At 44.3% G+C, this 15,469-nt stretch overlaps 2 protein-coding genes across 6 annotated transcripts; both read right to left on the minus strand.

The window, feature by feature from the left end:
* Nucleotides 1-4: 4 nt before the first annotated feature.
* epyc (epiphycan) lies at nt 5-12,643 on the minus strand. 5 transcript variants are annotated; one of them, XM_037243773.1, is made up of 10 exons: nt 12,349-12,614; nt 9,959-10,148; nt 7,171-7,333; nt 6,284-6,943; nt 5,928-6,122; nt 5,554-5,673; nt 5,239-5,397; nt 4,962-5,164; nt 4,784-4,879; nt 5-680 (listed from the first exon to the last, which is right to left on the minus strand). In XM_037243773.1, exons 2-10 carry the CDS (start codon nt 10,142-10,144, stop codon nt 510-512), a joined length of 1,953 nt encoding a protein of 650 aa, XP_037099668.1. In that variant the 5' UTR covers nt 10,145-10,148; nt 12,349-12,614; the 3' UTR covers nt 5-509. The 5 variants fall into 5 exon arrangements, with proteins under 5 accessions (XP_037099668.1, XP_037099670.1, XP_037099673.1 ...); XM_037243775.1 differs by lacking the exon at nt 12,349-12,614 and adding an exon at nt 12,251-12,311; XM_037243778.1 differs by lacking the exons at nt 5,554-5,673; nt 5,928-6,122; nt 6,284-6,943 and having other exon boundaries at nt 12,349-12,574.
* Nucleotides 12,644-13,091: 448 nt separating this feature from the next.
* On the minus strand, nt 13,092-15,180 carry kera (keratocan). Its single transcript, XM_037243782.1, has 3 exons — nt 15,097-15,180; nt 13,713-14,587; nt 13,092-13,634 (listed from the first exon to the last, which is right to left on the minus strand). Exons 2-3 carry the CDS (start codon nt 14,572-14,574, stop codon nt 13,471-13,473), a joined length of 1,026 nt encoding a protein of 341 aa, XP_037099677.1. The 5' UTR covers nt 14,575-14,587; nt 15,097-15,180; the 3' UTR covers nt 13,092-13,470.
* Between the last annotated feature and the right edge of the window lie 289 nt (nt 15,181-15,469).

Raw genomic sequence — 15,469 nt, forward strand, 5'->3', positions numbered from 1 at the left:
CTTGTGTTTAAAATGCGTCTTTTATTGCATTAGGTACTCAAAATCTCACCTTTCATTGAGCTCCGGCCTTCAATAAGTTTACATTTCCAAAGGATTTATTTAACATTTATATTTCATTTTTACAAAACAAACATCTTTTAGACAAAAAAAAAAAAATTTGACCAGTTGTGAGCAGACATCAGACAGAAACATTCAGTTGAGGGTTGACTTTAACTCCTAAATCAAGTTGTGAAACAGTTTGGCTTATGTTATTTATTTAAGTGTGTATGTGTGCACCCGTTCTGAAGGTGTGCTACATCGGTGTGTATGTGCATTGTCAGTCACATCTCACGCATTTATGGAATCGTGGATATCCACGCAGAGTGGTACCTCTCCGCAAAATACTGTATCCATCGGCGTGTGGAAAGACGCCAAAGACGAGTATCATCCGCACGCCCCCCGTGCACTTGTTGGGTCGTTATTTACAGGGACGCGTGGCGGCGGTCGCTTTGTTTGGGTGTGTTTGAATTTTAGATGAGGTCGCCGACCGGGATGCGGGGCAGGCAAACGTATGCCTGCGGAGTTCGGCTGAGGTTGACGGGGTTGCCGTCAAGGCGGATGTCCTCCAGCGCATTGCGAATGTAATTGAAGTCGTGCAGGTTGCAGAAGGTGTCCTCGTGCATTGACTGAATGTTGTTACGCTGTGGAAGGATTAGAAAAAATATGTGTTATGCTGGGATGGCGCGACAAACGAGTAATCCCTCGTTTATCGCTGATAATTGGTTCCAAAAACCACCCGCGATAAGTGAAATCCGCGAAGTACGGTCACCAACAAGAAGTACTGGGCAGGTTAACGAGTTAGCGGAAAGATGCTAATTCGCGATCGTGCTAACACGCGAGAACGGACTTCTAAAGGAATGTAAACGAATATTTGGAGCAATACTACATTGTCCTAAAGGTTAGACACATGTTCCCTCAATTTAGAAGTTTTATTTTGACTTTTAAATGTTTTTTTAACTCGGAAATAAAATCTGCGATGTAGTGAAGCCGCGAAAAACGAAACGCGAAGTAGCGAGGGATCACTGTGTAGACCTTTGACAGAATTGTAGCACAAAGACCCTCCATCAATTTATTTGATCATCCAGAATATATTCGTAAAAAAAATTGAGATTTCTTTGCTTCGGATGTCGGACGAAATTTGGTTGTCGAACCTCGCGAGATGAGCCGAGAGGACCCGCATGCCAACTGACTCCGTTCGTTATTACCTTCTCATTACTTTGAGGATTGCATCAAGTCTAATCATGCCTCCAAAGGAAGCACGTGGGAGCAGTAAAGCCATCCTAAAACACAAAGACGCTCCTAAAGCAATGCGACAGTGAGCGCCCGGCGCGCTACGGTTGCGCGATCGGACAAAATTAAGCTCCTTGCGCACTGAGGTCCACTTTTGGAAAGTCCATTCGGACTTTAAAAATATTTTCTAAATTTCAGCGACGGCTCTGTCACAATAATGCGACCAGCGCGGTGCAGTTGCACGGTCGGCGACGCGCTGCAGTTGCGCGTTCGGCGGTGCGCTGCAGTTGCGCGATCGGACAAAAATGCGCAAATGAAAAAATGCTTTAAAAAGGCGTTTTTTTTTTTTGCTTGGAACGGATTAATGTTTTCCCATTATTCGTAACGGGAAAACATGATTCGGAATTCGAACGATTCATTTCTTGTACAGCCTTCTGGAACGGATTGTGGTCGATAACCGAGGCTCCACTGTATTTCGAAGACATGCATGATTGGGTTATTTGTGCACTCTAAATTGTCCTTCGGTGTGATTGTGAATGTGAATGTTTTCTCTGTGTGCCCTGCAACCAGTTTAAATCTAAACCTCAAACTCAAGGCCCGGGGGCCAGATACGGCCCGCCACATCATTTTACGTGGCCCGCGAAGACAAATTGTGCATCAAATTCGTGTGTCATTACTAGAATTGCAAATTGTCTTCACTTTTAATGTTTTGGTTTTTAATATTTGACCAGTTTTTACTCGTCTGATTTGAAAACGAGTTATTGGTCAGTTTGTTTTGTAGCTTTTACTGTATAATAATATGAGGTATTCATAAATTTATTTGGGTAGACAGTCATAATGGCCCTCCGAAAGAAGCTATGACTGCAATGCGGCCCGCGAAAAAAATTTGTTTGACACCACTCGTCGAGTGTCCCCCGCCTACTGCTCGAAGTCAGCTGGGTTAGGCTCCAGCACGCCAGCGACCCTCGTGAGGATAGGTTAAAAAATGGATGGGGGAAAAAAAATGGATGGATGGATGGATTGTAATACAAACACATCAACAATTTACAGACTGTACAGCAGGGGTCACCAACGTACTGTCCAATAGACTATACACGGTCGCCAAATAAGTGACGACGACGCTGAAAAGCGATGAAAACATTATGTGAAGCGTTCTTTTAAAAGTAGGGAAAAAAATTCCCTGGACTGATGATTAATCATATTTGGATTACAAACATTTAGAATGGATCACGGCGGCATTCACTTCAACTATGTGGCATGGTCAAAAACTACCGACTGTCTGTCGGTCTGTCTTCTATTTGATTTTGTCCTGGGGTCACATTATGGTGTATTTTGACTTTTGTTGGCTGCTTTGGTCATTTCTTTCTAAATCATTCGTGTAGTTGGTTAAGGTGGGTTACCGAGAGGTGCCATCATACTGTTCTCAGCTGTAAATAAGCACTTGGTTACGCAATGCACTTTGTCATGTGTCATGTTCAATTTCGTGCTGGCGTCACATTAGGGTGGATTTCTACTTTTATTGGTTGCTTGGGAAATCATTTGGGAAATAACGGTACAGGCGTGGAAATTATTAAAGCCAGGTTCCCGAGATGCTATCATACACTGTCAGATGTAATCAAGCACGAGAGGCTTTAGTTAGCGGCATCTTGAGTACTAATCACTTATTTTCATAAACCTGGACAAAGATTTTAACCTTTTGGCTGATGGGAAATGAAAATAGAGACAGTAAGGCGGTTATTTGTAGAGAAATCTCAAAATGTGAAGTTTTAACCAAACAAAAGTTTTTGTCAATAACTCAAAACTAATTTTCACAACATACACCTGATTTTGTGAAAACACATCACATAAAAATTGTGATCATTATTTTTTGTTGACCTTGCAATATTCCAAGTTATCATCCCATCCATTTTCTGTATTCTTCATCCTGTTCAGGGTTTCATGGAGTTGGAACCTACCCCATCTGACTTTCATCTGACTGACTATATTATGGACTGGCTGCCAGATGGACACTCAGTAACCATCTACATGTCACCGAATGGGAACTGAATCAACACTGCTTTCGTGGGAGTCACGTGAGTAAACCACAATTTATTTATTTCAAACCCGATTTTAAACACTGACCTAAAATAATTTACGTTAGTCCGCCGTTCTACTAACAGCTGCTTGCAAACTAGGCCTATGTACGTATATGATTAAGATCTCATTGGTTAAGTACTTTCACTGGTATGACTGGTCATGTTTTCTACTCAGCAAAAATGAATGTTCCTTTAAACCAGATTTGAACCCTCAACCCAACAATTCCCACTGTTCTCACTACAGTACCGTATTTTCCGCCCTAAAAGGCGCACCTAAAAACCTAAAATTTTCTCAAAAGCCGACAGTGCGCCTTATAGGCCAGTGCGCCTTATATATGGATCAATTGATGAATTTGTTGATCCATACTGGTTGTACACAGTGCTCTGCCAAAATGTTTCAGTACGTTTTAGTACGACTAGTAAATTACAAGGTCGCATCGCTTCCCAACATTACGGCAACTGTAGTCAGGGGGCGTCACCGAATAGCTGTTGTACCCGCGAGGCTATTTCATGTCAAAATAGGCTGCTCTGTTAATGTTTCGAGTAAATCTACGGATCGATATGGAAGGGAAACATAGGTAAGTAGTACCAATGCGTTAGATCGAACTTTAGTCAGTTCCGATCATTTTATAGGAGATCGTTTGAGAAATGCGATTGTTTACACTTTGCTGAGGCTCATGGGAGATTGCGAGCTGAGGCTCGTGAGACTTTGCGGATGGCTAATGCTATTGCGATAGCTGCTATACGTACCAGGCTATTTCATGTCAAAATAGGCTGCTCTGTTGATGTTTCGAGTAAATCTACGGATCGATATGGAAGGGAAACATAGGTAAGTAGTACCAATGCATTAGATCGAACTTTAGTCAGTTCCGATCATTTTATAGGAGATCGTTTGAGAAACGCGATTGTTTACACTTTGCTGAGGCTCATGGGAGATTGCGAGCTGAGGCTCGTGAGACTTTGCGGATGGCTAATGCTATTGCGATAGCTGCTATACGTACCAGGCTATTTCATGTCAAAATAGGCTGCTCTGTTAATGTTTCGAGTAAATCTACGGATCGATATGGAAGGGAAACATAGGTAAGTAGTACCAATGCGTTAGATCGAACTTTAGTCAGTTCTGATCATTTTATAGGAGATCGTTTGAGAAACGCGATTGTTTACAGAGGGCTCGTTGGTTATTGGCTAGTGGATGCATACCGCAACCCTAGTCAACCTCAGTTTGATGCAGTATAGCTTCTATTTTATGCGCCTTATAATCCGGTGCGCCTTATATATGGACAAAGTTTTAAAATGGGCCGTTCATTGAAGGTGCGCCTTATAACCCGGTGCGCCTTTTAGGGCGGAAAATACGGTACTTCATTCTACCAAGTTGGCTATCGAAAGGTTGAGCCGCAGAACCAGAGAGCAGGTGCTTTCAAAACCTGAGCAGAACTTGCCTGTAGATGTAGGGATCGCAGACTATCTGGAAGAGGCACAGGGATGTAGTCTATTTCGTTATCCGTCAGGTACAGGTAGAGCAAGCCGGTCATGTCCTGGATTTCACAAGTCATGTTTGACGATTGAATTACAGAGGACAAGTTGATACTAATAATTTTCATATTCTGATCGACAAACCTTAAAAGCCTCCTTGGGAATACCCTTGGACTCAATGTTATTGTGGCTGGCATCAATCAGAGTCATGGTCTCCGGCAGGACGGGCATCTGTGAAATGTGATTTTCTCGAATCACCAGCTCCTCAAGCTCTGGCAGACCCATAAACGCCCTGCTTTCAATGGACGAAATGGCATTGGCTGTCAAGTCGATCCTCTTCAGCTTGTCTGGAATGCAGCGAGACCCGCACTGTCAGCTCTTTGCATTAGCAGATTGCACCAGCCGTGGGTGTAAAACCTACTCATGGAGGCAAAGTCAGACTTGTTGATCTTGGTGATCCTGTTGTAGCGGGCATAGAAATGAGTTGTGTCTTTGGGCAGAGGTGGTACGCTATCCAGTTTCAAGTCATCACAGTAGACTGAACCACCAAGGCATGTGCACAGCAAGCAAGTGGGCATACCTGAAGGACACAAGGAGCGAGAGGAACCAGGGGAAGAGCAAAAGAACATAATAGTAAGAGCTGTGTTGCGTCTTCTGGATTAACTTTGTGACCATGGTTTGACGTTGAATGCATGTGGAACTTGGTTTCCTTTTCTATTCTTCTTTACTTGCTCACCTTTCGTGTCAACCTCAGGTTCTTCGGGTTCCTTTGGCTCTGGTAGCCCAGAGCCCAGTGTTGTTTCTACACCACCAGTACCCTCCTGAGGGGTCTCTTGTGTCGGAAGCAGCCCCTCCTCTTGTTAGAGAGAAGATTAGGCGTTGAGGAAACAGGTTAGATGAGCATGGACGTGAACCACAAGTCTGGCAATCAGTGGGAAACTGTTTGCCGCAGTAGTTAGCGGTGTTACCAAGAATGTGTTCATTGCATTTAACAATAGTTAAATGGAAATCACTTTTGAGTGTTAGTAAGCAGACATACTCCACTGGCACCACGGTTTAAAAATCAAAATAGCCTTTGGCACATGTCTTGAATCTAGATTAAATACTGACCTTTATCAATGTCAGGAATCAGAATTATATCAGGCTCCTTGGGTTCTCCAGAGGCAGAGACACCAGAAGTTCCAGAGACATCTATGTCTCCAGAGACTCCAAGGTCCCCTGAGGTTCCTGAAACTCCTGAGAAATCTCCAGAAGTACCCGATGCCTCTTGTGGGATAGTTGTAGGAATGAGAGGGAGTTCCACCTCTTGTTTGAGCCAAGGTGGAGTGATAAGGAGACACATGACGAGATGTGGCATGGACATTCAATCAACTTGTTAACCATTCGTTCTCACAATTCAGACTAAACAGCAGGTTAGGGTGACAAAGGTTACGAATAATGGAGTGACGAGTTTCAAAAGTACTAACCTCCAGGCAATAATGTTATCCCTGACTCCCCAGACTCATCTGTGTCCCCAGAAACCCCAGAGCCTCCAGAGGCACCTGAGGTCAGGAGATCTCCCGAGAACCCAGAACCAATTTGGTCCCCAGACCCTCCAGAGCCCAGAGGGAGTTCAAGCCCAGACCCGCTTGATCCCAATTCTATTAGAATTCCAGAATCTCCAGAGACAAAGTCCCCAGAGGCTCCAGAAGCTGTGGATCCCATGGTATCCCCAGATATCAAGAGATCTCCAGATCCTGATAGATCTCCAGATATCAAGAGATCCCCGGACCCAGAAAGATGACTGGATATTAGGAAATCCCCTGATCCTAGGATCTCCCCAGACATCAGGAGGTCTCCAGATCCGGAGACCTCCCCAGATCCATAGAGATCCCCTGATATCAAGAAATCCACATCCCCGGACACTAAGAACTCCCCTGATCCTCCAGAGCTGCTGAGAATCTCCTCAGAAGCCCCAGAGATGAAGATAATATCGCCGGAACCCCCGGAGGCACCGGAGACCAGTGGGTCTCCTGAGCCTCCTGACCCAGAAACCCCAGAGGCTCCCAAGGCACCGGACCCCACTGAGCCCCCAAAATCCCCGGAGACATGAAGGATGTCATTGGCCGTCAGACGCAGCTCCACCTCTTGTTAGAGACAAGATTAGTTATTAATGGAGACACAACAAACATGACACATTTAACCATTAACAGCTAGTTAAATGGAACACATGCACAAAGAAAAGATGCAGAAAACCACAACAGATTAGTTGTTACTGATCAAGGGCAATGCTGCTTGCACAACTCCAAGACCCTCCAAAAACCTACGATTTCAAATAACTTCCTATTTATGACAGGATTGACCTGTTTCAGACCTTTCTGTGTGTCTGGGCCCATGAGAACACCGGACCCCCCTGAGCCCTGAGGGATGAGCTGGGGCTTTATTGGCAACTCCTCCTCCTCCTCCTCCTGCTCCTCCAACGAGGCCTCGGGCATTGGGTAGTTGTAGTCAGGTGGAGCCAGGGTGCCAATCTCTATCTGAGGAGAAGACAACAGCCCTGAGACCAGAATGCCAGCCAATATCCATTCCATTCCTGTCCTGTCCTGTCCTGTCCTGTCCTATCCTATCCTATCCTATCCTATCCTGTCCTATCCTATCCTATCCTATCCTATCCTATCCTATCCTATCCTATCCTATCCTATCCTGCCCTATGATGTTCTATGATGTCCCATCCTATCCTATGATGTCCCATCCTATCCTATGCTGTCTTATTCGGTCTATGCTGTCCTATCCTGAGCTTGTTCGGTCTATGCTATGAGGTACCATCCTCTCCTCTCCTCTCCTCTCCTCTCCTCTCCTCTCCTCTCCTCTCCTCTCCTCTCCTCTCCTCTCCTCTCCTCTCCTCTCCTCTCCTCTCCTCTCCTCTCCTCTCCTCTCCTCTCCTCTCCTCTCCTCTTACAGAATCAGCACTAAATAATGTCCAAGTAGCTCATCAAAATTGCATGTGGGCTCAGGCTCCACCACCAGATAGCAGCAGAGAGTTTAGAGTCTCGGCAGCATCTCCCTATGCTGCCTAAATTCAAAATCCACCAAAATATTCATTAACCTACATAGCACTAATGATGGTTTCATGCACCTAATATCTGCAAAAAGAACAAAAGACCATGAAATTAGGATAAAGATAAGATCGATATGTAATTTTATGTAAACACATGATAATTCACAGTATTAGGCAGCACAACGCTGCAATTCAAGCCTCCTCCAGTTGGTGGCAATGAACTCCCACACACCACACAGCACAGGTAAGACCTGACACTTAAACACACCACTAAAAAGACCACTCAATGGTCCATGTGGAACCAAGACACACATGGTAGCTGGATGAATCTTTATTTTGCAATGCATTTTAAACTATGTCATAGTAAGTCTATGACAATTCAACTGCGAGAAGCTACTGTATGTTGGAACCATGAGGAGATCTTTCCGGAAGCTAAGTCATGCATGGGAGTAATTAAGCGATGTCCTAATGTTTTAGAGATTTGGGCTGATGACAGTGCGGGATGCAACAAGGCAGGCCTTTGAAAGCACTGACTCACCCCACCCTTCACCCACCACCCTTTCCCCAAAACAAACATATTCACCCGTGGGGAAAGAAGAGGCGAAAAGCTGGCATGCAGACGTGTAGAAAAAACAGCATGGGAATACTGACGCTCAATGTAAGCGTGGAGTCAAAGCCAAACAGTATGTCGCTGCCCCATTTCATAGTTTAACAGTCACTGGAAGCATTCAGCCGGGGAGAAGCTGAAATAGTTTTTAAAAATACTTAATATCATGCATATGCAGTGTCCTGCTCAGTCTGAATGTTTGTGGCTTCTACAGCAGACAAAGTTGCTGAGGTTTCCAAAATAAAGTTTGCATGGGCATATCAACAAGACAAACACAAGACTGATACTCAGGGTTTGTCTCTGCAATTTTTGAAACCCGCAAAAATGTGTATTTTTCTCTCCGAGAAAGTACAACAACGCATTTGGTGCATATTACAATTCAAGACAATATGGCACAATATGACCACCACTGTGCTTCTTTTGCTGATATTCCAGGCCTTCCCTGTGCAAAAGCTGCATAGAGTCCAAATATGTCATGGTAAAGAGTGAAAGAAACCTCCAAGTTGGTTATTAAAAGCTGGAGATTCACTCTAGTTTCATTCCCAATGACCATTCACTCCCACATGAGAAGACGAGAGAAGATAAATTGCAACTCACACACACACAAAGGTTTGGAAGTGGAAAGTCAAGACTCAGCATTCCAGAGCCATGGAGCTCATCCTCATGCTTCATTGTTCCCTCGACAATTAATGCACATGGACCAAATCTGTCGAAAAAAAATCGAATCTAGATCCCTTTATGTGTTCGTATACTTTTCCATACATGGCCAAATGTAATTAGCTTTTCGATATGATTAGCTTGGACCAAGAGCTGATTTTTTGGGTTATTTTCTCCCAATATAATCACCAAGGATGAATCCGTTTCCCCATCAGTGCATACGTACGAGTCAATTTTCCTTGATTCATCATTGCACCTTTTCCTTCAATGAGTTTTTGGGGGTTTCTGATTGGTTACAATGGTGTCATAGTCATGGGTTACCGTGTTACATGTTAGGTGTTCTTAGGCTTAAAAGTCATGTTTAAACTTGTTGACATAGTAGTCAGTCTACGGGTTTAAAGTCGCCCCCTCTTCGACTCCCCATTTGCCTTGAACCTTGTCACTTTGCGGCCTACATTCACATGATAGATGGAAACACATGCTTCACAGGCCCGCCACATCAGACGTCTGGAGTTGAGCTAAACCAGTTGTGGAATTCCGTGTTTTGGGGGGAAAGAAACTGCAGAAAATTTGGAAGAAGCAGCCGTCATTGTTTCATATAACAACTGTCAATCGCGGTCTTGAATTATTTCATATAGAGTCATTGTTAGTCTTCCAAGTTGGAGAAGTATTCAGTCTTTGGAATGAGTTTTATCCTGCTGGCCTGTTCCAAAAAAAAGTCAATCGCACTGTTAATGTGATTTGTTGACATCGGAAGAAACCGTTTTGCAGCTGGTTAAACAGGAATTCTCAATTCCAACAAATTTACGGTACCGTCGGGGCCCTCTTTTTTTAACTCACCTCGGGATCCTCGATGGTCGGCCCGTCCTCATAGTCATACTCCTGGTTTTCCGAGTTAACGTCGTCCACATCGTAGTTGCCGTCGTCATATGAGTCCAGGTCGGCTTGCCGAGAGAACCGGGGATTGGCCGCCACCGCTTCGAGGACGAGCAGTCCCACTACCAATCGTACGAGCGTCTTCATCATTCACCTTTGGGACGCAGCGCATAAACGTATATGCAGTTAGAAAAGAAACCAAATGTCTTCAGTCATTTTGACCATGCGGGGAAAAACTAGTGCCGCAAATTGCTACCTGTTTGTGGTTCACAAAATCTCGATACATCTATTGTGATTATCTATAACCTCGTTGAAAGACCCTGTTTGGATTTTTTGTTCCACCACCACTACTGTGTTATAATTCACGGGTCAGGGTCCACCCAATTATCCCAGTGCGAGGAGCTTCTGTTTCGTGTGTGTGCAGGGCCAACTTTTACATGAACTAGTCAAACAGGTAAGCCAAGTCAGTGCTTATTAAATTTTAGGGAGCAAATACCACTTACATAGGGGGAAAACTGTATATTCTTTTGTGGTAATATTAGGTTTGGCTTAGATTCTACCGAAGAGCACAATTTTTTACTTCTATTTATTTTGGATTCCTCAATTCATTCTCATTTGTATCCCAGTTCAATCTGAGGTGACACATTTGGGATTATTAGAAGATTAGAATATGATAAGAGGCTATATATTATTTATCTTGCATAGACTCTAGAACAGGGATTTATTGGTGTGACAGGTGCAGCCAAGTCTCAGCACGTTTGAGTAAAAAAAAAAAAAACATCCAGGAGTCCTCCAGGCCGGGGTAGAGAAACGGAGAGCGGGGGAGAAAGAGGAAGAAGAAAGAGAGAGAGAGAGAGAGACGTGGACAAGATGTTGGCCCTCAGGGTTAGCTGGAGAAAGTGCAAAAAGGAGGGACGAGAAGGAGGAGGGGTCCGGTTCAAGACTTGCTCGACCCCTTGGCCCTTCACAGAGGGCCTTTATGAGGGCCTGGTCACTGCCTGTCTCAGCACTCAAACTCCAAATTCCACCGAGGTTTGTGGACAGAATGGCAGTCAGCTTTTAAGGCTGTGAGGAAACACGCGCACACACACAACCACACACACATACACTTGGAAAGACTCACAAATACACACTGTCTCAGATAAATAGAGAGAAGCAGAGAGAGAGAGAGAGCAAGAGAGAGATACCTCAAGTGTTGTACATCCAGAACAAAAACGTAAGAATCTACAATTTTTTACACGATAAGAATGAAGACAGAGGTGTCCTTGACCCCACACTGGACATTCCCATTTTCCCTTAATCGCAAGTTTGCAGATTGCAAAAAAGCTATCGGTGTAGCTAGGCTAAATTCTTTTTGACCCAAATCAGTATCCCAGGTTCCCAAAAAGCCAACCACAATCAAATCAAGTCCACTTCCATCAGGGAGGTGTTAAAAACCAAAGCCCTTTAATGACTGGTAAGCCCTTCTAAGATCCTATGATGCAAAAAAAAAAAAAGTTCAACCAGAATAACAAAAACATCTTGATAGATTCATCGTGAAAGCCATAAAACTACCATTCGATCATCAAGAAAAGCAATTATGCCACCCAAACTCGCTAAAGTGGAACTATGCCATAGCCTTAAAAACCATTGAGCAAAGGTAAATTAAATCAGGATCCCAAAGAAACATCAACAAGAATAATTAAACATCTTTACACGGCCATCATAAAGGTCAGAAAATCATCACTCAATGCATCCCAGTCATTAATCATAACAATCGTTCACCTGTAGTTTTCTTATCAAGTACAACCAAGGCTTGGCTTTAAAGACAGCTGAGCAATGGTAAGCCCAAAAGCATGAACAATATACGTATGTAACAATGCATCACATTCATCAATGATAATAAGTGTAAATATCATGAGAATAAAATTAAAATATCTTAGCTTGAAAGAAAAAGCAGCAATGGTAATTTTTTTCCACCAAACCAAAATCCCCAAACCACACGGAATGAGCAACCTTAAGCAACCTTTATACATCTATTATGAAGGCACCATTTAGTGCATTCCTATCAAGTGTAACAATATGCCACCTATAGCTTTCCCAAAGTCAAGCCAACAGCCTAAATGCAAAATGGCTTAGACAGTTGAGCAATGGTAAACTTGTTTTTTTTCCAAAGGAATCAGTACCCAGGGTAAAAAGCATTCTTATACATCCATCTCGACGGTCATAAAACCACCATCTAAAGCATCCAAATGATCAAGGAAAATAATCTGTCACCTTTAGTGCCCCCAAACTCAATCCATGAGTCAATAAGGAACCCCCTGTGCCCCCCTCCCTCTCCTTATCGTAAAGATAGCGTTTGCAAGGACGCTTACCTGTGTCTCCCGCTCTCCTGAATGCTCCCTTCAGCCACGATGGAGATGCTGAGGGCTCCGCAACTCGGCCAATGGCGGAGGGGTCGTGCAGAGGTGTCTCGATGAGGGCGGGAACGGGTGGCAAGGGGGGCCGGGTGTGTGCCAACGTGTCCGGGTGTCACAAGTGTGTATGTAGCGTTTGCATGTGTAGGGTCTGACAGACCTGAGTGCCCCTGCCGCTTATGTGTGAAGGTAGGCACTGAGGCTGATTGGACCGGAGCAGGTTGCTTTTGGTCACTCAGTTTGGGGTAGGGGAGGTGGACGGCAACCCACACCATCCCAAATAAGAGTACATCACTACACACACATACACACCCAGACATCAAACACAAAGAACAAGACAGCAGAGCAAGAGGAACCCCCCCCCCCCCGTAGATTTTTATCCTTTACAAGAGTAGGCCTTATTTTGCTCCGTGGATTTCAATCAGCCTAAAATATTTCACATCCTGAAGTTGAAACTTGATGTTTCATCTTTGTGTATGTGTGTGTGTGCTTGCATGTACGATTCAGAGGCCTGTGCACACAATGGGACCTCTGTGAAGAGCCCCTGTTAGCACAGAGCTGAGAGGAAGTCCCCCCGCTTCTCAAGGAAGGCCCTCCTTTTTCAGGCCGACCTCAGATGTGCTCAAAGCTGATCTGAGTTCAGCCGCAAACAACGCAAGTGTACTTGGAGGAAAAAGATCTGATCTAGAATCAGAACGCAAGGGGCAACAAGAACTCTTGACCTGACAGTCGGAATGAAACTGGGAAATACAGGACATCCTGTGTTGTTAGATTATTTTATTAAAACAGAAGAATAAATCTTACACAGAGACCAGAATTCCAAAAGGAACAATGAATAGAAAATAAATGGCTATTTCTCAACAACTAACAACTTCAAACAATAGAAAACAAAAGTCAAAAGATTTGGGTTTCAGTTCAAGGTCTTCTGATGTTATCATCTAAATTATCAGCAGATTTGAACATTGAAGGCACAACTAGTAGTCCATTAAACTGAGTTGAATAAAATCCCTGAAAATGTAAATGAGAAAAGGAATCTTATCTCTTGCCACACATGTCCGACGTTCAGACATGTTTGCTTATTTAGATGACAATGGACCTAAGGAGACGGAAGCAGAGAATGACATCCCTGGGGATCGGCGGTTCGATATTGTTGCCATCCAGTCGGAGGTAGCGCAGTCGTGGCACGCTGTCATTAGCATCCACGGTATCAATGTCAATGGGGCAGACGTTGGAGCCACTCACGGCTGAAATGAAACAGGAAACAATTACAATCACTCATTTTTTTCCATCACTTAATACTAGTGTGTTCATGAGAAACCTACTTTTAATGTTGTTGTGGTCCAGGTAGAGCTGTTCAAGGCCTGGGGGGATCAGGGGAACCTCAGTGAGCAGGTTGTGCGACAGCTGCAGGTCCAGGATGCTGGAGATGTTGAACACGTTGTTAGGAACACCACTACTTCCAAGCTTGTTGTGGTTTAGCCTCAGGAAAGCCACCTTGGGCAAACCTTTGAAGTAGCCTGTGGGGATTTTGTCGATGTTGTTGCCATCAAGGAAGAGCTGAGTGGTGGTGGGCGGAAGGCCAAGAGGCATACTGCTCAACTGGTTCTTGGCAAGGTTGATCTGCACCAGGTTGTTAAGACCCTTCAGGCTGACCTCAGTCACGGCATCATCCATCAGCTTATTCCCCTGCAGGTCTAAGAGGGTCAGCTTATCCAAGCCAAAGAAGACCCCGTCAGGGATCTTGGAGATCCGATTGCGAGAAAGACTTAAGTGCTCCAGGCTGGCCGGAAGAGGAAACGGCACCCAGGATAAGAGATTGTCATCCATGTAGAGGTGTTCTAGGTGTGTCATTGCGTCCAGGGTGTCTTTTTCCACTCCCTCGCTGGTTATTTTGTTGCGACTCAGATTCACCCAACGCAGCTGGGTAGCGTTGCGAAGGGCGTCGGCCGTAACCTCTTGAATTTGATTATTCTGCAGGTAGAGGTACCAGGTGAATGGGGGGATTGGGGGGATTCTCGTCAGACCTTTATTGTCACAGTAGACGGCACGGGGGAAGTTGGAAGGGCAGCGGCATTCTCGAGGGCACGCTTGAATTTGGGCCATTTGTTCCTCGTAAGGCATGTCGTGGCTCAGGACTGTCCCAAGCAGGCACATGGCACAGAGAAGCCTCAGAAAGAGTTCCATTTTGAAGGACAGACTATGATGCAGAGACATAAAAAGACATTGAGAAATATGATGAAGACTAGTGACCTGTACTGCTGTTGTCTACCACTAATGTCAATACCAAGACACATACTGGAGAGAAAGATTTTTCTGGGTCAGCCCTTAGTGGACATAGATCAGGGTCAAATTTAGTAAGACAGCTATAAAGGTCAGATTTAAGGATGCGGTTGATTCTTAGGTACATTTCTACTTTGGGTTAAAAAAAATCAAGGTCAGCTTTGTCCGTATTTCTCTGAAGCGTCTACTTGAGTCCTTGCAGATCTGGTTGGACATCTGGTTTGAATTCTTAATGCCCTCAACATTTTGTGCAGAACTAATTTTATCAGGTATGCTTTTTCCATAGATAGACACTCTTAAAAACCAAAAGCGGTGTACTTGATGTGCTCTCTGTTCTTCAGCCATCAAAGTTTTGTCACAAAAATGTATTTCATACTGTTCTGCATAAAGTAAGGACACAGGACAAAAACTACTCAAGAAACCTACCTCAAGCTTTGTCAAAAGACACGTCCACCCTGGAGTTGTCAAGATTTCTCCCAAGTGATCCAAGTAATGAAGCTGTAGCATGCCCTTCCTAGTATTTGTAGAACTTTTTTTTTTTTTTTCATTCAAACTATGCCAGCTTGTCACTTGAAGACTGACCAATGAGGACTCATGCGCTAAGCCTTAATAAGACTCGGGACATAGCCCATTTAGAAAGAGGTCACCGCACCGCTACCTGTTCTACCTTGTCTGCTTGCATCCTCTTGATTAATTCCGCTGTGCTGCACTTGATCTCTTTTGAACTAACAAATCCCTCAGGGTCACTGCCAACCTTTGCGTTAATTCTGTGCTGCCAACATCTGCGGTGTATCCAGGA

This window comes from Syngnathus acus, chromosome 23 (assembly GCF_901709675.1).
Source record: "Syngnathus acus chromosome 23, fSynAcu1.2, whole genome shotgun sequence".
Taxonomy (NCBI): Eukaryota; Metazoa; Chordata; class Actinopteri; order Syngnathiformes; family Syngnathidae; genus Syngnathus; species Syngnathus acus.